This window comes from Heterocephalus glaber, unplaced genomic scaffold, assembly GCF_053883595.1.
Source record: "Heterocephalus glaber isolate CG9 unplaced genomic scaffold, H.glaber_assembly_v1.0 deba00001428, whole genome shotgun sequence".
NCBI lineage: Eukaryota > Metazoa > Chordata > Mammalia > Rodentia > Bathyergidae > Heterocephalus > Heterocephalus glaber.
In genome coordinates this window covers 2905841-2927957 of record NW_028258293.1, presented here as the reverse complement: position 1 = coordinate 2927957, position 22117 = coordinate 2905841, and the positions used below count along the sequence as shown (strand labels likewise).

At 43.2% G+C, this 22117-nt stretch overlaps 1 protein-coding gene across 5 annotated transcripts; it reads left to right on the top strand.

The window, feature by feature from the left end:
* Positions 1 to 6815: 6815 nt before the first annotated feature.
* On the top strand, positions 6816 to 18723 carry Arl14ep (ARF like GTPase 14 effector protein). 5 transcript variants are annotated; one of them, XM_004851592.4, is made up of 5 exons: positions 7723 to 7797; positions 10052 to 10206; positions 14910 to 15408; positions 16961 to 17088; positions 18389 to 18723. In XM_004851592.4, the coding sequence occupies exons 3-5, from the start codon at positions 14986 to 14988 to the stop codon at positions 18615 to 18617; spliced, it is 780 nt and encodes a 259-aa protein (XP_004851649.1). In that variant the 5' UTR covers positions 7723 to 7797; positions 10052 to 10206; positions 14910 to 14985; the 3' UTR covers positions 18618 to 18723. The 5 variants fall into 5 exon arrangements, with proteins under 5 accessions (XP_004851650.1, XP_004851649.1, XP_004851648.1 ...); XM_004851589.4 differs by lacking the exon at positions 7723 to 7797 and adding an exon at positions 7893 to 8386; XM_004851593.4 differs by lacking the exon at positions 10052 to 10206 and having other exon boundaries at positions 6816 to 7797.
* Positions 18724 to 22117: the final 3394 nt, after the last annotated feature.

The following is a 22117-nucleotide window of genomic DNA, read 5'->3' as shown; positions in this document are numbered from 1 at the left end:
AAAGTATGAAACATCATGAGTGAAAGAATAAGTGTGAGTTGATCACCCAGTATTTCTAGACATAATTGGAGGTCCATTAATAGTAGCAAGAATAACCATAGCTACTAGTTATTGAGAATTTACTGTGTGCCAGGAACTATGCAACAACCCTGTAAGATGCTATTATCCTTATTTTATGGAGGAGTATTTGAAGATTAGAGAATTGGTTGGTGGAGACTCACAAGTGACCATTACTAGTTCTTTCTTCTCTGGTTGATGATTAGGGTTTGGGTCTGGAATTTCCCCCAAAATACTCAGTGTTCAGAGGTTGGGCTTTGAGAAGACGACTGGTTCATGGGGGTGCTATACCCATTAGTGGATTAATCCACTCATGAATTCACAGCTAAATGTGTTGTTAGGAGGTAGGGTATGGATGATGAAAAAGTGGATCACTGGGGATGTGACTTGGAATGATGTGGCTACCTTCCTGGCTCCTCTCTTCTCTTTCTTCCTCCTGGCCACCATAATATGAGAAGTTTCTTTCCACCCAGACTGCTCTACCATGCCATTTCTGCTCTGGAGCTGACCAACCAGATATTGTAACTCTGAGCCAAAATAAACTTCTCCTCATTTTAATCATGGGTGTCAGCTATTGCATCTCAGTGACAAGAAAGGGACTAAGATGGATTTTGGTACCAGAGAAGTGAGGTTGTTGCTGTGACTAACTGACCACATGGTTCAGAAGCCTTTGGAATGTTTGATGGGAGGAGTATGGAAAGGTTTAGGCATGACAGCTAGAGAAGTCCTAGAATGCTCCAAACAGAATTTGATGGGAGATTCTGGTCAGAGCTCAGAAAACCAGAATGCCCACTGATATGAAGATAGTAAAGACCAGACTCAGAAGGTTTCAGTTGGAAACAAGGACTCCATTAGCAATTGGACTCAAGACCATGTCTGTTAGAGTTGGCAGAAAATTGGTTTATATTTCAATCATATACTGAAAGTTTGCAGAAGGCTGAGATTTAGGGCAGCATACTAATTAATCTGGTGTAAGAAATTTCAAGGAAGCCCAATGTTTAATCTGCAGCATGAGCACCACTTACTGTTTTTAGTGAGATGTATAGTAAAAAATCAGTAACAAACAGTAGAGTTTAATGATCTGAGAAGTGTGCAGTTTCATCAGGAGGGAAATACTTGCAAAGTTGGGGCCTTGGAGGGCACAGATGCCAAAAAGATTAGCATTTAAGAAAAAGTCAAGTATCTTGCATCAGAATAATAGGAAAGATGCCTTGAGGGCATCTCAGGAATCAGCAAGACCCTACACTTTGCAGCCTCAAGGGTACAAAATTAAATGACTTTGCTTTGAGAAGAGAGCTCCAAGGTTCCCTGCTCAAGAAGCATCACCTATGCAATTGGTTCCCTGAGATTTAGTTCACAGTGATCAGCCACTCAGGTACTTGGAAGCTTCTATGCCCATAATCCAAAGGGGCCCGGCTACTGCTCAAGCTGGTGGAAGACAATGGTATCATCTACATGCTACTTCTTTTACAAATATGAAAAATGCAAGCATTTTGGAGTCTGGGAGGCTTCCACCCAGATTTCAGAAGAAGGTTTGGGAGGCCAGGCAGTGTGTCCCTGAGAGGGCAGTGCAGGAAGCTATGAGAGTGAAGCCAAAGGTGCCGTGGAGACAGAAAGTTGAAAATGCTAGGAAATTGAAACATCTCAGAAAAGTCGCAGGCAGAGAACAAAGCCACCCTGAGATAGCCCACGAGAGCTGAAACAAGCAATGCCATAGAGCCTAGGCCTGCCCAAGCCCTTCAGAGTCCACATCTCACCATAACTTGCCTTGGGTGCTGGACACTGAGCTACAGGGTTTAATTTTGCCCTGCTCAGTTTTGGTCTTGCTTTGGTCCCATTTCTTTCTATCCTCCTATTTCTCCATTTTGGAATGGGAATATTTATTTTAGGCCATTGAATGTTGGAAGTATTTAAATTTCTTTCTGATTTTTACAGGGGTTCACAGTTAAGAGTTTGACTTGAGTTTCACAGGACACTATGGACTAGGACCTTTCAGCAATGGTGGAACTGTTAAAACTGCTAACTCTTAGAGATGGATGAAAGGTGTTTTCTATAAAGAAATACTGTTGTATTCTACAACTAGAATGTTCCCTCAAGTTCTCAGAGGTAGGTCTTGTTAGGGTGTGTGTCTAGATGACCTGCCAAAGCTTCATGCAGTCATAGATGGGGCTTTTCGGAGCTAGTTAGATCTGCAGTGTGTGATGCTGGGATCAAGGGCGTGTAATGACTAAACTAGTTCACTGCATAGTTTGACATTGTTCTGGAGGATTAAGGGTGCCCCACCATGGGTGTGAGTGCTATGCACCCCAAGGGTGAGTAGGCTGGATAAGATATATGGGACAGAAAGAGGGTCCTTGCTTGTTGGTTGTTGCTCATCACTGTTTCTTGTCACTTGTTGCTTGCTGCCATGCTGCGTGCTACCTTCTGTGTGCCCTGCTTTACCATGGACTGTTTCTCTTCAGAGACATGCCTCTGCCATGCCACCCTTCCTTGGAGCCAGGTGACTATGAACTAAAATCTCTACAAACTGTGAGCTGCAGTAAACCTTTCCTCCTTTAATGTTGGGTGTCGGGTATTTTGTCTCAGCAACAATAGCAAGTAACTAAGGCAGGTCTTTTAGCAGGTGACTAGGTCCTGGGGTGCTATGCCCTTCAGTGGATTCATCCACTAATGAGTTCAGTGGCTCGGTGTGCTGTTAGGAGGTAGGGTCTGGTCAGCAGAGGTGGGTCCATGGGGCTGTGACCCAGAAGGGTGCATCTCCACCCCTTGACCACCATGGCACAAGAAGCTTGCCCTAGCCACGCCCTTCCACCATGCCGATTCTGCCTTGGAGCCAGCCAGACAGGGACCCTTACCATGGCCCAAAACAAACCTCTCCCTCCTTAAACTGCAGGTATTCGGTATTTGTTCCCAGTGACGAGGACAGTGACTAGGGCAGACATACATGAGTCTTTTGAGGGCCAGAGGTGGGATGTTATGATTCCGACCTAGAGAGCCTCCCTAAGTCCCCCTGCGCTCAGAGGCGGGGCTTTGGAAGGTGACTGCACCATGAAGATGGGATACTCCCCAGAAGTAAGTGAGCTGTTCAGAGGTGGCGCCTGGCTGCAGGTGGAGCACTACGGACGTGACCTGGAAGGGTACATCTTCCTCCCTGGCTCCTGGCTCTTCGACCTCTGCCTCCTGGTCACAGTGATGTGAGCACCTTTCCTTTGTGGCAGACCCTTCCCCAGTGTCATTCTGCATGGGAGCCCAACGACTGGCCTAGAACTGTGAGCCAAAATAGACCTCTCCTCCTTTACGATAAGGGGGGTCCGTATGCTGTCCCAGTGATGAGGAGAGTGACTACGGCAGATTTGAACACAAACTGCATAAGTACCAGCCTTGGATAAGTACCAGAGCATGTTTGGTCTTGTGCTTTCTACCCTAACTAGCCAGGCTCCCCTGTTATGTTGATTGCTAGAGACTAATAAGTGGGTAGCACAAGATCTCTCTTCTCTAGCTGATGGGAATACAAACTACACTAATACTTTGGTTCACAAACACTTCTGTTTGCAAATAATTTGGTTCACAAACAAAAGCCTTTGGCAAAATTTTGTTTCTGTTCTCAAACTCTACTCCATGTGACCAACACGACCACAACCATCTTCCCCACACAAATACAAACAAGGCTATCCCCCCCACCAATCAGAAAACAAATTAAGTTCATAAACTGAGGCACCACTGTATTTCCAGCCCTGGATAAGTACTAAAAATTGGTTTATAGTCTTTGGTGGTTTTTATCCCAGCCTCACAGAGCTTCACCCTTCCACTACACAGATCAGTCAGTACTCTATGGAAGATCCAGGAAATACTCCTGCATGTGGCCATGGCTGTCCTTGTGCGCTACTTCCTCCTCCCTGTAAGTCTGCCCACTGCCTCCTTAAATCCCCAGCTCTGTCTCCTTCCTGCACTCTATCAGGTCTACACCCTGGACATCCTTCCAGGTAGCAAGCAGGCATCGTGGCAGAATTTTACACTTATTCCCCTTCTCTCAGGGGCTACAACCCTACATAACCTGTTGTCTAAGGTCTGAAAAGTATTACTTCATGTATTTCCCCTATTTTCTAGTTATTTCTAGTAGGAGGGAAACTCTGTACAAGGAAAACTCCAAATGTTTAAACCTAACGGTTTACACCTAAATAAAAACTTGAATTGTGTTGTTTGTCCTTAAAATTCATACTCAGAGATGCAAAACCCCTCATATTAACATAGTAAGGCTTTTGGGGAAATGTTTTTTAGGGGATCTCTGACAACTGTGCTTTCCAGTATGGCAGCCAGCAGTCACATGAAGCCACTAATCACTTTACTATGGCAAGTTCTTGAAGGCATAACTCACACATCCAATATCCAAGACTTCATATTTTTTAAAAGGCTGTAATGTACTTATTAGTTTTTATATTAATTAGATGTTAAAATGACAGTCTTTTAGACATTTGGGGTTAAAATTATATTTATAAAATTAATCTCATCTGCTTCCTTTTACCTTTTTAATATTGCTATTTAATATTTCTTCCCTGTGTGACTCACATTATTCTTCTTTATTTATTTATTTATTTTTTGGCACCGGGGATCGAACTCGGGTCCTTGCGCTTGCGCAGCAGGCGGGAAAACCACTGAGCTACATCCCCCCCCCCCCCCCCCGCCAACTCACATTATTCTCCTAATGGCCAGTGCTGCCCTCCAGCAAGATTTCCTGGCAGAGCCATTTCTTGGTTCATGAAATTCTACTCCCAGCGACTTTTCTTGCTACCTCACTGTCTTCTGCTTCTCAGGCTCCTCTTCTGAAACCTAAATTTGCTGTTCTCAAATCTTATTATGGTCCAAAATCTCTCACTGGCGCCTGTTAAAGAGCAGACTCTTGGACCTCATATCAGAGATTCTTTCCTGATAGACCAGCGTGGGGCACCGAGATTCTGATTCAGTAAAACAGAATGAGGGTCCACAAATATGGAGCAATTTCAGCTCTACTCTTCCTCATTTTGCCCTGTATACTCCTTGGGTAATTCACCTTCTTAACCCCATCCCATCCCTCAAAATAAAACTATTATTACTCACAAGCTAACATTTATCCAAAGTATTATCTTCCAAGTCAGATTCCTCTCATGTCCTGAGCTGTGTGACTCTTCCCTGAATGTCTCGTGTAGCTCATCCAAAATTTAGATACCAATCTCTCCTTCTCCCCTTTTTGTCCTACCAGTTACCAAAACTCAAACCCTAAAGTCATCCTCTCCTTTCTAACATCCATGTTTAATCAGTTACAACATGCTGCTATTGCTCTTGCTTAATTTCTATCCTCTCAATGCCTTCTTACTCCCTTTAGGGCAGTGTTTCTCAATCTAGCACTACTGAAGTATTCAGGCAGATAACTGCCATTGTGGGGATTTTCCTGAGTGTTGTAGGATGTTTAGATACAAGTGGCAGCCCCAAGTTGCTACAATTGAAAATGTCCAAGAGTGAGCGACGGGGGGAAAGGAATCACTTCTCTCCCACAGAGCCACTGCTTATCAATCACCTGCATGACACCAGAGACTTCACACCTTGACAGAACTGTGCCTTCCCTCCATGCTTCGCCTTCTTACAGTTTTACAGTTTTCATCAGAATAAAACCCAGTCTCTCTAACATGGTATTAAAACAGCATATTTGTCTTCTACTTGCCTCTCCAGGTTTCTACTCCACCCATACTGAATTCCTTTGCAATTTAATTAGACATGGGTGAAATTCATATGAGATGTTAACTACAGACAGTAAGCAAGCTAGTAGCTTATAAGACAAATGCACAACTCCTAGGAGGTTTTAAATATAGAATGTGAGTAAGCATATACTCTGCAAAACACAGGCAGAATTGTGTTAAATATACACAGTAAGTTAGTAAACTATAAGACATGCCCAAGTTAAAGCAAATAGAAAATATGACAGAACAGGGAGTCACTTAAAGCTGAAAATGATGGAAAAAATTATTATGAACAATCATGGACTGACAACTGTCAGGCCTAAATCAGCCACACATCCACACATCAATGACACCTAGAATAGTCTTGTGTTTTTCTACCCAAGAAATGGAAATAAAACCTATGGCTGATCAGCAGCCTAACTCATCAGTTCTTGTTGGGAGCAGACACACTTCCATGCTTCTCTCCAATAGCGTGAGTGTGTGTCATGGCCCTAAAGCATCTTCCACCTGCAGGTCTCCCTCCCAAAACCTCAACTGCAGTTCTCACGAGCATCTTGAATCAAATTTGTTCACTTCAAGCCCCAACCTCGCCCTCCTGGAATCCTGCTGCACAGTAGTACTTCTCATTTCACCCTGCCCTATGTTTCTACTAGGGTATTCATCACTCCACACTCTGATCAACAGTTTACTCCTCTGTCTCTCTCACTAGTCTACGAGCTTGTTGGAAGCAGGAGTAAATTTTCTGTTCTGCCTCAGTATTCCTTAACATAATACCAACCACAACATAACCAGCAAAGGAACTCTTCCCGGGTCATCTCCTGCAGACACAGGTAAGGGAATGACCCATGGCTTTTGTCTCTCACTCCTAAGTCTGAGTCTGGCGTAGAATAGGGAGTGTCAAACCGTGTCTCTCTAAAGGACGAAAGTTATCAGAAGGACTTACAGCGAGTGTATAAAATTCCCGGTCCTCACGGGCCTTGGTGGATGTATTAGTTACTTTTCTCTCATTGCTGAGACAAAATATCTGACACACAAAGTTTGAGGGAGAAAGGTTTATTTGGTTTACAGTTCGTAGAGGTTTCAGTCCATAACAGGCTGGTTCCAAGGCAGGGTGGCAGAGGGGCAACAGTTCATGGGGGTAGAAGACAGCAAAAGCCACGAGGGCAGAAGCAAGCGAGGGGCCCTCAACAGCATCTCTCTGCCCCTTTTATCTTCGGCAGATTAGCTGGGGAGGCGGGTAGCACGCACACCCTCAGTCCCAGCGCCCTGGAGCCTAGCATTGCGCCATGAATCAACTCCAGAAAGGGGAATTACACCTATGACTGCATGAGGCTTTGGGGGGACATCAAGAACCACGCCATAACAGTGGGCTTTATCTTACTTCCCTGTCCCACGATTTTCATTAGGTGCTTACAACGACAATTTTAGGTTTTGCTTCCTTCCCGCACTTCGAAAGCTCAAGCACTTCCCTCGGGGAGCCGCTGAGCCCCGGCGCTGCCCCGGCGGAAAGGCTCGTCGGCGCCCCCTTGTGGCCGGCAGTGGGGTGCGAGAGGGAGGCCCGGTCCCGCGGAAAGCGCCTTCGTCTCCTCGGAGCCTAAGCGTTTCTAACGCCGTTTCCGTAGTGGGAACACCGGAGGTGCACCTGGAATACATTTCTCTTGAATGAAAGAAGCCGGCGGAAACGCGGAACCCCGAACGAAGCCCGCCGAGGAGGTGGATGGGACACATTCGCTTCCCTTCGGGCTGGGGACTCTGGGAGCAGAAGCCTGGTTTTCGTGCACAGTGGGGACTCAGCGGGACCTGTGTCTGGCAGGAGACCCCCCCCCCCCCCCCGCGGCCTCCCGAGAAAGGACGGCACACGCCCGGCACGCTGTGAAGCCTCCCTCGCCCGCCTCGGCTCGCTCCCGGCCCCGCCCCGGAGGCGGCCGGTCGCGCGCCGCTCTAGGCCCCCGGCCCGCTTCCTCGATGGTGACGCCGCCTCTCTAGCCGGCTCGCCGTCCTCTCGCGGGCAGCGCGGGACCAGCCGGAAGTGAGTGCACGGGCCCGGAGCGAGCGCGGACAGTGGGGGGCGGTGGGGGGCTGCGCGGGGGGGCTGGGGCTCTGCTGGTCTCCGCTGCCCCGCGGCCCGTGGGTGCGAGCGCTCGGCGCCGCCCTGCGGGAGGCCGGGCCTAGAATGCGGCTCCCTCAGGGTCCCCCAGCTCGAAGCTGCTCGCTTCGAGACGAGAAGCCCTGGTGGTGCGGAGGCCGAGGAACCATCGCCCACCGCCCCGCTGCCGAGAGCTCGGGGCCCCGGCGGCCCCCGGGAGCCCGGGCGTCGCGCCTGTGGCCACGCGGTCCGGGCCGGAGGGAGCTGGGGACCGCCGGAGAGCGGGGTTTTCGCTCAGAAGCGCGGTTCGCGCCTGTTAAGTGCCAGTGTCGGCTCCTTAGAGATGCCGCAGCTGCTGACAGCAGCCCCCGGGGTCCCTGGCTCTCGCGGGTTTAGTGGCAGCGGGAAGGCGAACAGGTGGCAGAAAAGCCTGCGGAGCTCCCGTGAGAAAGGAAGCCCCGAGGACACTCCTTCAGTGGCTGGTGGAGGGAATGACCCCAGGCATTGCTGGGCCCGTACGCACCCCGGAGAGGTAACGGGTTCAAAACACCGAGTGCTGTGCGAACCCAGGGAGGACTGCGAAGAGTAGGTAGCTCTTGGTTGAGGCTGCACCCGTCCGCTGAAAGTGCCGCCGGTGTCTTGAATGTGTGTGTGATCAAGGCGCCCCGCGGTAAGGGCCAAAGACTTTCCAAGCAGGGGACGCGGTGGAGTAGACAGGAACTTTATAGGTAGTGCCTTTTGGCCTGAATATGTGGCATTTAGAGCAGCTTACACTATGCTGTTTTGCAGGAAGAAGTGAAAGTTTTGTGTGTGTTTTTCAACAGCATGGATACTGTTCAGTTTCACAATCATTCAGCGTCCTTTGTGTTAATAAGTATTGGTTGGCTGCATCTAGTACTTAGGGTTAGAAAGTTAAAGCTATATAAGAGCAGTCATTATCGTGAGATATATTTTCTCTCACCTACCCTACGAATACGGGAAGAAAAGCGAGTCCCCTTAGTCCTCAGCTCCCTCTGCTGTTGATTTTTGGTTATGGGAGTTTCCTCAGTGAACATGGTGTTCTGCTTGAACAGCTTCAGACAAGCAAGAAGCAGCCTTGTAAGAGGTTGGTCAACTTCCTCAGCCCATCTAACTTGAGTTACTGTATAGATTGATCATGGATAGGAGGAGATAACACTTAATCACCCATTTTGAACCTGATCAGTGAAGTTAAGATGAATAATCCCCTGTGCTGGCCATGTTCAAATTATGAGGAACAAGTTTCTGTTTACTACTTAAGGTGTGTGATAAATCTGTTGTACATTTATTTCGTCTCTTGATCCTTTTGGTAGTGCTAAGAAAACAGTAAGCATTAATCTTAGAATCACAAAAATCATAGTATACCGTGGTACTGCAGCAGTGATAAACAGGAGAGTGTCCAAGGTGTAGAATGTTTAAAAAGAAAATGTCAGACAACCCTGGGCTTAACAAGGCGAGGGCATTGCAAAGGATTATTGCACGAAAAGAGAAGCAACTAGGTGGGAAGAAGTTACCGACAGATCTGAGGCTCTCAGGTGTAGGAAAGAAGGAAACTGCTAGTAGGAACTTGTGGAGGAGGGGAGAAATAAGGGCACCTTGACCTGAGAGGAGACGAGTTTTGCCGAGGTGGCCGTTCTCTGGAGGGCTTGTGTTTGCTGGCTGTGTGGCTGATGAGTGACAAAAAGTCAGGGACCGGGAAGCTGAGGAGTTTAAGTTTGGTTAATAAGTATTTTGTTCCAGCTGGCCCTTGGGGACAGGCAGTTCAGCAAGTCATCGTGAGTGTACAAATGAAGCAGCAACTGCAATAGCATTTTTGTCTGCTTGGTCAGAGGTAAACAAAGGGCATCCTCTTGGATGAAATGCTTGAGGATTTCTTTACTTATGGCCATGAAAGAACCAGCAACACAGGGCTCAGGTAGACGATCACCTATTACAAACATCTGTACACAGAGATCTTGGGAAACCCATTGACCCATTCGGGAGTTAGTGTTAGTAAATCTGTAACACTAGCTGTAGTTTTGAAAGTATTTGAAGCCTTGGGTTTCATATGCATGATGGTGAAATCTTGCTAAGTTTGGGAAGGAAAATCCAAATTAATGATATCTAAGTTAACAAATTAAAAGGTATTTTGTTTGTTACCTGTTATCTCAGGAAATGATTTTTCCCCCTTCCATTGAAGGTTCTCAATATACTGACCAAAATGATTGGCTGAAGCAAATTGATTTTTTCCTGTTAAAAGACAATTTTCCGCAGAAGGAAAGGGAGTTAACTCATGACTGTCACGCAGATATAAACGAGCACATGATGAAGATTCTTATGTAACTCATTAATCAGGTAACTGATAAGATGTTAGAAATCAGTTTAAAAAGGAAAAGCACTTGCATTTTAGATCATTGAATTATCTGCAGGATGCATCGCCAACTGTAACACACCTGTGAATTATCTGAGCATCACTTTGAAAAATGTTGCTTCCAATTCAGTGGGTTTAGGGTTGGCACTGAGATTCTACATCACTACTCCAGACCCCAGTTAATGCCAGTACAGGATCATAGACAATAAGTAATGCATTTCTGCCTGGTAATTAAGGAAGGGTTGGGCAGATCATCCTCATGGAAGAACAGAGCCCTGTGCTACAGGTAAAGGGAACTAATCTCAGTTGAAGAAAATAAATATTAATTGTAGACTGCATTGCCAGATCACAAACCAAAATGAGCAGAGAAGCAGTTGCTAAGAAACAGATCCAAAGTAGAACTCTTAACTTACAGGGGGAGGAGAGAAAGAACTAGAAATGAGGACCTTGCCCAGGATAACAGAGGAGGTGTGGCCGGAGAGTGCAGTGTTTGGGAGGCAGATGGTGACCACTTAAGAGAGATCAGTGCTTGAGATTTGTGCCTTGTGAGCTAGCCTGACTTTGGTAGCAGTACCTGAGCGGACTGCCTAATCCTGGATTGGGGCGCTAACCTAAATAAGACTTCACAAATAAAACTGCCTGCACTTGCACCCTGATCGTTTACTCACGTGATGGTGTTGATACGCCAATGAGTTTTAATTCATGTGCACACATTTCTTATTGCAGTAGACAGTATATCTCCTATCAGATAGGACATTTTAGTTTTAAACTCAACAATTCCTATAATTTGTTCAGAGGGAACTTGGTTTTCTTTATCCAAAAGGTGGGAGCGAGCTAGCACCAAAGAAAGCTCTACTTACTAGAAGATGCAGAAAGTGGGGTGTCAGCTTTAGCAAATAAAAATACAGAATGCTCAGTTAAATTTGAATTTCAGACAAATAATGAATTACTTGGGACATAATTAAAATGAGTTACTTGAGTATTATCAGAAATTCAAACTTAACTGAACATTCAGTATCCAGTGGTAATTGTAGATAATTCTACCCCAACAATGACTTCTGAGAGAGGGTTGATTGAAAAATAGTGCATTTACAGTAATTGTACAGGTAGTTTGGTTCCCACAAGTCTTCCTTCAAAAATTATAGGACTACTCCCATCAAAAAATGGGCCAGGGGCTCCGGCTCAAGGGTAGAGTGCTTGCCTAGTATGCACAAGATCTTGGGTTTGATTCTCTGCATCTCAAAAAGAAATATAGTAATAGTTATAATACTCTTAAGGGCTTGAGTTTGAAAAATAAATTTACCAAATCACAGAATACTTTTCCTATCAAATGTAGACATGGAAGCCCAAGTTTGAACACTAGGAATCGTTTTTTTAATAAAATAATCATGATATCAATTAGTAGTTACAAACTGTGATTGATAACCTACATATAGGATCTGTGGCATTAACAAGACATTACCTTGAAAGTGGCCTGTATATCTTTGAATAGATGAATGGATAAAGAAAATGTATTTATACCCGATGGAGTACTACTCTGTAATGAAGGATAAATTTTAGTCATTTCTACGAAAATGGATGAATCTTGAGACTTTACTGTTAAATGAAATAAATCCCACACACAAGCTTAAATATTGCAGTTCCTCTTACATGAGAAACCCATAGTATAGATAATTTGAAGAGCAAAACACAAGATAAGTAATAAGAAACAGGAAGGTAGATCTTTTGCAAATGGGAAGGGGACCAGGAAAGAAATGGAAGGAGGCAGACGGAGAGAGGGGGAAAGAAAAGTGAAAAGTATTGAGATGTGTTGTGTACATGTACCTGCTCACGGGAATGTAATCATTATGTACTGCATTCGTACCAGTGAATGTTTCTAAAAATAAGATGCTAACCATTAGTAGTTTCCATAAGGAGCTCCAAGGTGGTTGATCTACTTTCCTTTATATTGACTATAAAGAAAGGTTAGGGCCCGATGATTTGTATCCCATTTTTGCTAAGATATGTTCCCACATAGTTTGCCCTTCAGTAACTTATCTTGTCTTCCTCTTTTCTATGCCTTAGTTTATCTTAACTCAGTTTTTCTCTATGAGGAGAAAAGGTGTAATATGATACAAGCCATTTTATTTGATGAGACTGGGTCCTGTGTTTGCTAAAATTTTTTAGTTGACTAAAATAGAATAAAAAGATACATGCATACTTTCAACTGGCTTTTCAATTTGTAAGTTAAAATATTCAATAACATTTAACCCTTTAACGTGTATTATTAGCTTTCTAAATTGAGAATTTTGACTTAAAACAGCGATGTACATTTATTCACCAGATTTTGTTACAGGAGTCCAGAGTCTTTGTATATGGTTTTATTGATTGCTATCTCTGCAAAAACCATCCATATCAAAAAGTATCCAAGGTGGGTTTTTTTTAATGGAGCAAAGCTTACAAACATTTACAAAATTGAGAATCTTAGATTTCACAGCCCCCCACCACCACCCAGATTTCAATGGTTCACATCTTTTCTCAGCAGGATTTTTTTCATGCCTTGCGTGTGTTGTACCTTCCTTTTTAAAATTACCATAGCGTTTCAGACAGGGTGTGTGCAGAACAGTGGGCACTGTGTAACTATCACCAGACCTGTTTTCTATAAATCTGCATGGGGGAAGGCCTCCTTCCACCCCAGACTTTTCCACACACCTACCTGGTGATACTGTGTTGTGCATATTCAAGCGTGATTCACATTTCATCCATAAATCTTATATATGATTTTATGTGTTTATACACTAAGTATATCTTGTACATCTTTTCTAGTTTTTTCCACTAATGATTGACTTTGAGATTTACCTGTGTTGATTCCTGTAATTTATTCATGTCAGTTGTTATGTAGGAGCCCCCATATGAGTCATTCAGGTTTCTCATCCTGTTGTACAGTTAGGGTCTCTGGTTTTCACCAGCTGAGACTCCCCGTGTCACTCTAGTCGTCTTGGAGAAACATTTTTCTTCGCACAGACACCCAGAAGTGGAGGTGCAAGGTCCAGGGTGTGTACACTAACTCAGCTCTGCTAGAAAGGGCCAGAACCAGCCCAAAGTAGTCGCAGCACCTCCATCCCGGGCAGCATGAGGAGAATGGTAAGGGTTACCGCAGCTTAGTCAGCACAGGGATATCAGAAATTGTTTTTTTCAAGCAAATTTCTGAGAAATAGCATTTAATTTGCATTTCTGAGAAGTATAAAGTCTATTCTGTGTATCCATTCGTTCGCTTTGTCCTCTTTCTCTGTAAATTTTCTGTTGGAAATTATTTAGTTTTTTATTGGGTTTTATTGTCATTTCTAATCAACCTTTAGAAACAAAGAGTTTTTCAAATATTTGGCAGCATGATCTAACAGTGCCTTTTAGGTGTGTTTTCCCTCCTTTAGTTACACACCAGTGTGGACCATTGGCACATAATCAAATATGTCAGGCTTTTCCTTTAACATGTGCTTTTTTGTTTGAAAAATTTTCCCCACTACTATGTCAGTAATCTTCTGTTGTGTTGTAAACATTTTTACAGTTTTTCTTTTCATGTATAGTTCTTTAAGCCATCTGCAGTTGATTTTTATTTGTAGAAGAAACCTAATTCTTTTTCTATATAATGAGCTGATGAAAATCCTTTCCAGTTAATATCCGGTGACTGACAGTGTTGTGTCTCATACCCAATCCCTCATCTATTCATTGATCCATTTGTGTATACTATCATAGTATCACACTTCTACTTATAATGACTTAACAGTAAGTCAGTAGCTTTATTTTCCTACAAGATTTTCTGGAATCTTTACTTTTTCATGTAGACCCGCTTCCTAACTTCCAGTGGTGTGGTGGGTAGAATATCTGATGGGATTTTGATTGAGATAGTGTTGAATATATAGATGAATTCCTGGACAATTAACATATTTACCATAGTCAGGCTTCCCATAATGCCTAGCTTCATTTATTTGTGGTCTATTTTGTCTTCTGTAATTTTCTCCATAAATGTCTTGCATATCTTATACATTGTATAAGGTCTAGGTTTTAGTTTCCAGCATCCCTCCTGAATTCTCTTAGCTAGTTGTAGTCTGTTGAACCTCTTGTCGCTTTCAGGTATTTATATCATCTTCATATGTTTCTTTCTTCTATTTCAAGCCTATGCCTTTTAATATGGTCTTTAACAGAAGCTGTAGCAACTACTGTTCTGGTATAGTTTTGATTTTACAAAGAGTGCTTCTAATATTTGATGAATGAATATAATATTGTTTAGCCAGGCGTGGCACCGCACGGAGACTGAGGCTTAATAGTCTCAGATTCAAGCCAACTTAGTGAGGCCTGGTCTTAAAAAATAAAAAGGGGGCTGGGGATTTAGCTCAGTAGTTTCGCTGCCTGCTGCGCAAGCACAAGGACCCAAGTTTGATCCCCAGTACAAAAAATAAAATAAAGTAAAGTAAAATAAAATAAAATAAAAATTAAGAGGCTGGAGATGTAGCTTAGTGATAGAGCACCCCTGGTTCCACCCCATTACCATGAATGAATGAATATTGTTAATTGTAGACTTTTGTTAAATGCTTTATATTTCTTGTTTTCTGGAAGTTTTCTTCTTAAGCAAATGTCAAGGTTTATCAGATGCTTTTTGTTTCCCAGATAAGAGTTTACAGTGCATACCTGTCTTTAACACTTCCTCTAGGCTAATCGGCACATGACCCACTGAGGCGAGACCTCTAGGCAGAGGAGCCCAGGAAAGTGTACCTGACTCCAGAGTGATGGATCCGTGCTCGGTTGGAGTGCAGCTTCGCACCACAAACGAGTGCCACAAAACCTACTACACTAGGCACACAGGCTTCAAGACTTTGCAGGAGTTGTCGTCCAATGATATGCTTTTACTTCAGCTCCGCACCGGCATGACGCTGTCTGGGAACAATACCATTTGCTTCCATCATGTAAAAATTTACATCGACCGGTTTGAGGATTTGCAGAAGTCATGTTGCGACCCATTTAACATACATAAAAAGCTGGCCAAAAAGAACCTGCATGTCATTGACTTGGACGATGCCACTTTTCTGAGTGCAAAATTCGGAAGGCAGCTGGTGCCTGGTTGGAAGCTCTGTCCGAAGTGCACACAGATCATCAATGGAAGTGTGGATGTGGATTCTGAGGACCGCCAGAGAAGAAAGCCTGAGTCTGATGTATGTGTAGCACTCATGTTTGCTGCCAGATGGCTTCTGCAGTATGGAAGGTTACCTACCTATGAGGGAATCAGTTGATGCCATCATCCATTAGCAAATGTAAATTTTAAAAGGCAGAAGTAAAGTAGGTGGTGTTTCACAATGTTTCTGTGCACCTGAGGTCAAGATTGGGTGATAAAGTAAGTTTGGGAAAGAAAACAAGTGAGCCCAAGACCCCAAGCTGTACTTCTAGTGCTTAGACATTCCGAGGGGCTTATAGAGCATTCTGTCAAAGCCAGGACTGGCACACTTGGTTTCTGTTCTAATAACTGAAGTAATCAGAATATGCCAGCCAGCAGGGGGCCATGTGCCAGGAAAAATTCCTCTTTTCATGAAGGACTTGGAGACCACTGCTGTAAGGCGTGACCAGAGAAGTGATTTGTAATTCTTTGTTTTCATTTCAGTCTCTCTCCTTTGGTACTGTTGCATTCCTGTTTGAGATTTTAAATATTTGTGAGTTTGATTTGCTTCCAGCTGTTGTCCTGGTCAGGACTAACTTAAGGACCCCGTGTGGTCAGAGGGCATACATTTCCACACTAAAGTGTTAATAATATGCCTACATGCACATCATTTAACCTTCAAATCAGAACAGCCTGATTTCACAAAGCTGTCTTTCCTGTAGAACAAGGTCAAGTGTGTTAAAATTCACATCTCAGAATTTTTACATAACAATCATTTCAAAATTCTTTGGTGGAATGGCTTTTCAACTTTTTTCCTTTTAATCAATAAACCAATTTAAAGAGCAATTAGTATTTTAAATCATATGTATTATTTCCTTTTGCTCTCTTTTCACGGGGACATCTCCAGGTCCCAGCGTTGTCTCTAGTTCATTATATTTTTGTAAATTTTTACCTTTGCTAGTGGTCCATGTTTGCAGTGTGCCATCACAGAGCTGGCACAGGTGTTCTTTTTCCCTGCTGACCGGCACTGTCATTTTCCCTGCCTTCACCCGGCCTCTCATTGCTCTGTTTTGCTTCCCCACCCCTCCTTTACTACCTCATCTTGACCTGATGTTTATGAAAACATTGGGAAACACCATTTACTTTTGCCTCCCCAAGTGACAAATGCTCAAGCACAAAATTTTATTTTACTAAACTTTTTAAAAAGTATTATAATACAATTTCAGAATTTGAAACCATATTCTTTCCCCACTCTGAAGGACCCAGGATTGCTCCCAGGAGCCTCCATGATGCACCGTTAGCTGTAGTTTTTTCTCTGCCTTCTCCACGGGGACGGCAGCTGGGACAGGTGCCCGCACAGGTGCCAGGTCTCTGCAGCTCCTCCTGTGCCACGGACTGTGACGAAAATGCTTTCAGTACATTAACCTGTACATTTGGAATGTAGTCCCAAGTGATGTAGATTTTCCTGCTCTCGGCCTCTGAAACCATTTTCTAGAGAGACAGACAGGGTGTGTGTGTCTTCCCCCAGCTAAGCAGTAATCTGGGTTAACAGTAACGTTTACTTCCTGTCTGATACCAAGATGTGAGTCACTCATTTGCTTGCCTTTATGCAGGGAAGAACTGCTAAAGCTCTGCGGTCTCTCCAGTTTACAAACCCAGGAAAGCAGACCGAATTTGCTCCAGAAACTGGAAAAAGGGAGAAGAGAAGGCTCACGAAAAACACACCCGGTGGTTCAGACAGGTGGGTGTGTGCTGACTGGCTCTTCACAGCCACCTGGTCCTTTGTTTGTCTTTAAGCTTCGAGTTTTCCCTGTAGACATTTTAAATTGGATGATAAGGAATTAGAGGGCCAGGGATTTAGCTCAGTGGTTCCGCCACCTGCCCCGCAAGTGCAAGGACCCAAGTTCAATCCTGGTACCAAAAAAAAAAAGAAGAAGAAGGAATTAGTAAAAAAAACCTCCAATGGTCTGTCTTGGTTTTATTCATATAAAATTAAAACATCTCTTTTAACTCAAGGTTTGTTTCTAAGAAGGTAGCAATAAAGTGGGCAAGATACAACAGAAACATACACCTGAGAATTAAGGTATTGCACATCTTGACAAGCAGTGATGATGCTTTATCAGTAGGTGTCTGAGTGGCTGCCAACAGGTAATTACATGATGGAAATACAAGATTGATTTTTATTTTTTGCATGTCTGAAACGGAAGCAGTTCTGTTACTATCAACAGAAATGAATGAGAGAACTAAATTGTTTAAAATATGACTTTAAATTGAATGTTTCTAAAATATAAATTGCAAACAAATGTTAGTATAATATTCAGAATTATTATTTATTTTTTTTTGGTACTGGGGATCGAACTTACCTTGCACTTTTGAGGCAGGCGGCAGCACCACTGAGCTAAGTCCCCGGCCCATTCAGAATTATTTTTAAGTGCAGTGTACATTTGTCCACATCACATTAATTCCATCTGTTAAAGTTTTCCATTAAGAGATTTATATATATATTTAGGCCAGATTTACTAGTGACCTATAAAGTAAGAAATAGGTTAATTACATTATAAAAACCTATAGGGTAATAAACTGTGATCAGAGTAAAAACTTAATATTCACAAAGCAGCCATGAGATTGGTAGCCAGTAAAATGAGCGACTAGTAACTGTTTTCTTGGTTTATAGTAAAGGAAAAATCAATCGTTTTAACAGAAATAAACTTACTGGGCCGGATTTAGCTCGGTGCCGCTACCTGCCTCACAAGTGCAAGGACCCAGGTTCGATCCCCGGTACCAAAAAAGAAAAATTTATTTTGGGCAAGTTCTTACCCATCTTTTGTTGAGTTAACACTGCAGAGGCAGTCAGGCTTTTCGGACCTCAGCTCTGGGAGTTAGATCACCTTTCCTGTAAAGTTGGCTCGCTGGCTGTGGAGGAGGCCTGGGGGGCTCTGCCTCTGTAGCAGGACCTCATCCAGGTCCAGATGTTACCTCCTTAAATATTTGTCGTTAACTCAATTTCGTGTGAGGTGCAACCGATTGTGATTCTCTTACAGACAAGTCATACCAGCCAAGAGCAAGGTCTACGACAGCCAGGGCCTGCTCATCTTCAGCGGGATGGACCTGTGTGACTGCCTGGACGAGGACTGCTTGGGCTGTTTCTACGCCTGCCCTGCCTGCGGGTCCGCCAAATGTGGAGCCGAGTGCCGCTGCGACCGAAAGTGGCTGTACGAGCAAATCGAGATCGAAGGGGGAGAGATCATTCACAACAAACACGCTGGGTAGTTCAGGATTCCATACTGGGCTCGTTAGGGGTCCACGTTTCCAAAATTCTGTTACTCTTGAGACACATTTTAAGCTCCATAGTTAAATAATAAAGACTTGAAACTGCTCAGTGTGTGCCGACGTGTCTTGGCTTTTCTAAGATTCCTTTGATGTAAATTTAGGTGGGTGGTTTCTCCTGTGTAGTCGGTATAAACTAGTAGGGTGCAGGTAGTCCTCACCTTGCACAGTCCCCAGGGCACCGAATTCAGTGACCCGGTTTAGCTAAGTAGCACCAGCCTCCTGACAGCGGGACTCCGATTTCAGGGACCACAGTGTGGCAGCTGTTGGCTGCATGAAGTCCAGGCTGACCAGGTCCACATGTCACCTGGGTCAGTAACACGTCTGTGTTACAGCGAGGAACCAATCATACTAACTTCTCTCAATGATTGGTCCCTGTGTGTCTATTTAGTTCACTCAGCAAAGCATTTACAAAGTTGTGTTGTCTCTGTCACCTATGTGATGTTTTACAAAAGTGAATGATTGAAAGCATTGGCCAACAAAGATGGAAGTGCAGCAAAGAAATGAATAAGTGAAGTTTGAATGGACTATAAATGGAGTTGTAGAAGAAATCGCTCATCGTAGAAGCACTGATAAACTGTTGCTGTTCCTGAGATTACAGATACACATCCAGAGGAACTTACTGAAGGCAAACTCCTCGAAATAAGGAAAGTGGTTGTGATGAAGATGACTGTCTCAGAAGTGCTCACAAAGAGCTTCGCAGGAGAAGTACTTCCTGTGGATACAGAAATACAAGACACACCATTGACAGCACAATACAATGGAGGAAGCTGATCCAAACTGAAAAGGAGTGAAGAGTAGGACAGGTTACTGGTGTAGGAAAGATGCCTACTCAGTATTGCAAGTTACCAGAGGACAGGCACCTCGCCCTGGGCAGCATAGCAGTTTAGAACCTGTCTCAAAACAGAAAAAGGCAAAAAACATGCTGGAGCCATAACTTGGTCCAAAAGACTGGGTTCAATCCCCAGTACTGATGGCAAAGCAGCACTGTAATTCTCAATGTTTAACTTGCATTTTCTTCTGCATTTATAACTGACCAACTTTTAGAATTTTGAAAGGTTTTTAAATGTTATGAGACAATCCTAATTTTCCTCATTGATTTTCATGGCCATTTTAATGGTCCCACAAAGCCATACAAATGAGATCTCCACATAGCTGAGAACAAGGAATTTTCAGGGAAAATTGATTTTCATATAGCTGGCTAGCTGAGTGTTAAACTATTTTGGAAATAATATAGGTGCCTAAGTGCTAAAGTAGATATCTTCTTCTGACTTCAAATGAGAAATGTTAGTACTTTAAGCCTCTTGTTTATGTATGCATTCTTTGTGGAAATGTATTCCTGAGAACAAAAGACTTACTGCACAAGTATACATATAATACATAAACATACATTTTATCTGTGGTACTAAAATTGTATGGGGGATTAACTAGGACTGAGAAGTCTAAAAATGTTCCTTAAGAGAGTGATAATGGGAAAGTGGTGGAGAAACACTGGTTAAGGTAGAATATCAGTACACTTTTTGGAAATTGAATTTTGGTGATGGGACAAATAGTGTCTTCCCTCTACACTTCATGTTATGGAGTCCTCTTCCTGCCATGCCATTTTATCTAAAAGCTCTTATCACCTTGGACATTTTAAGTTTTTGTTTTCTCTAAAATAGTACCTCAGTTAATCATGTGAACTTTTAGCAGTTTTCTAAGCATTGAAACAGTTGTTTTTTCAGTATTGGAGATTGCACCGAGAACCTCTCTGAGCTACATCCCTAGCCTTCTTAAGACAGGGTCTTGCTAAGTCATATATTGCTCAGGCTGGACTTGAACTTCTGATTGACCAACCCCCTTGCCTGATCCTGGCAGAGTGCTGGGAATGCAGGCGTGCTCCACCACACCCAGGCTATTGAAACACTATGTTTGAATTGACCACCAGAAAGTCCTTTTTATATTTTTATTTCTCTGTCTTTAAGCACTGGTTTTACTATGATGGGATGGCATTTTTAACTTTGGGACTTGTAACGAGTTAGATCTAGTGTCCCGTGTCCAGAGGTGGGGATTTTGGAAGGTGATTGGGTCCCCCGGACACTGTTTATCACTGAGTGAATCCAGGCCCTCAGATCTAGAGGGGCAGGTGTTGAGGACACCACTGGGAGACTATTCTTGTCCCCAGCTCCTCCCTCTGAGCTCCTGGCTACCATGGGTTGAATCATGCTTCTCTGCCTTGGAGTTAGCCAACTATGGGCTGAAACCATGAGCCAAAATAACCCTTTCCTTAAAGCTCTGGGTGTCAGGTATTTTATCCCAGCAATGGGAAAGTAGAAAGACATTTAAATAGCATGTTTAAGGTACAATTTTTCATTGACCTGATTATCAGAATATCAAGTCCTTGATATGTTTCAACTGAGCACCGACTACAGAGGATATTTTAACTTTATGTACTTAAATCAGATGTTGACTGTTCACTTTTTTTCTAAATTAAGGAACTATTTTTTTTTACAGGGATACAAACCAATGTTATCTAAACTAGGATTAGATTTTAGTCTTTCTTTTAAGTATAAATTAGTACTGTACTTTGCTAAGGCTCTTCAGAGGAATAAATTAACATGCTAGACTTTCTTGTACTTAAAATACGAATGTATCTCCGATGAGCAAATGACCAGCTGCTGTAGCTCAGTATTCCTTAGAGTAGATCTGTGTTAACTTTTAAAGACAATAAGAACATTTCTTGAACAGTGTTGCTAATATTTGTTCTTCATGTACATTCTGTTATTTAAAATTACAGAAATAGAGAATACAGTGAAATCTGCATCCTTTTCATATTTTACATAAATATTCACAGTGGCTAAATTATTTTAGAATTATTTTAACCTAAAAAGCAGGGAAAAGTTAGACAGATACTTCTGCTCTGTGCAGGCCCCAGGAGAGAAGTTAATTTGAGACCATGAACATGGAACGTCACCGTGCTGGCCACAAACATGGAGTGAAAGTGCATGCACATGCTGAGCAGAATACGTGCTGCCTCGTTTGATCTTATTCTTTTTTTTTGGTACCGGGGATTGAACTCGGGTCCTTGTGCTTGCAGGGCAGGTGGCGGAACCACTGAGCTAAATCCCCAGCCCCACTTATTCCTATTTTTTTAAATAGCTAATATAAGTAGCTAATTTTTTTAAATAGCTAGTCTAAGAAAATAGCTATTTACAGTTGGAGTGACATACATAGAGTTCTTCTGCCTTTAAAATATTCTATCTAGTTCCATGTAAGTAACAAGCTCTTCTACCCTGTCAGCCTCTCTAGAGCTGCTCTCCTGCTCTCAAGCAAGTGAGTTTAGCAAATTTGGAAATACGCCTAAGTCTATATATGCACAGTGATTTGTTAATAAAAATACAAATGAAGCCAGTGGAAGTGTCATCCTGGGCCCTGTAGAGCTCGGAGACTCCCGTGGAAGGCTG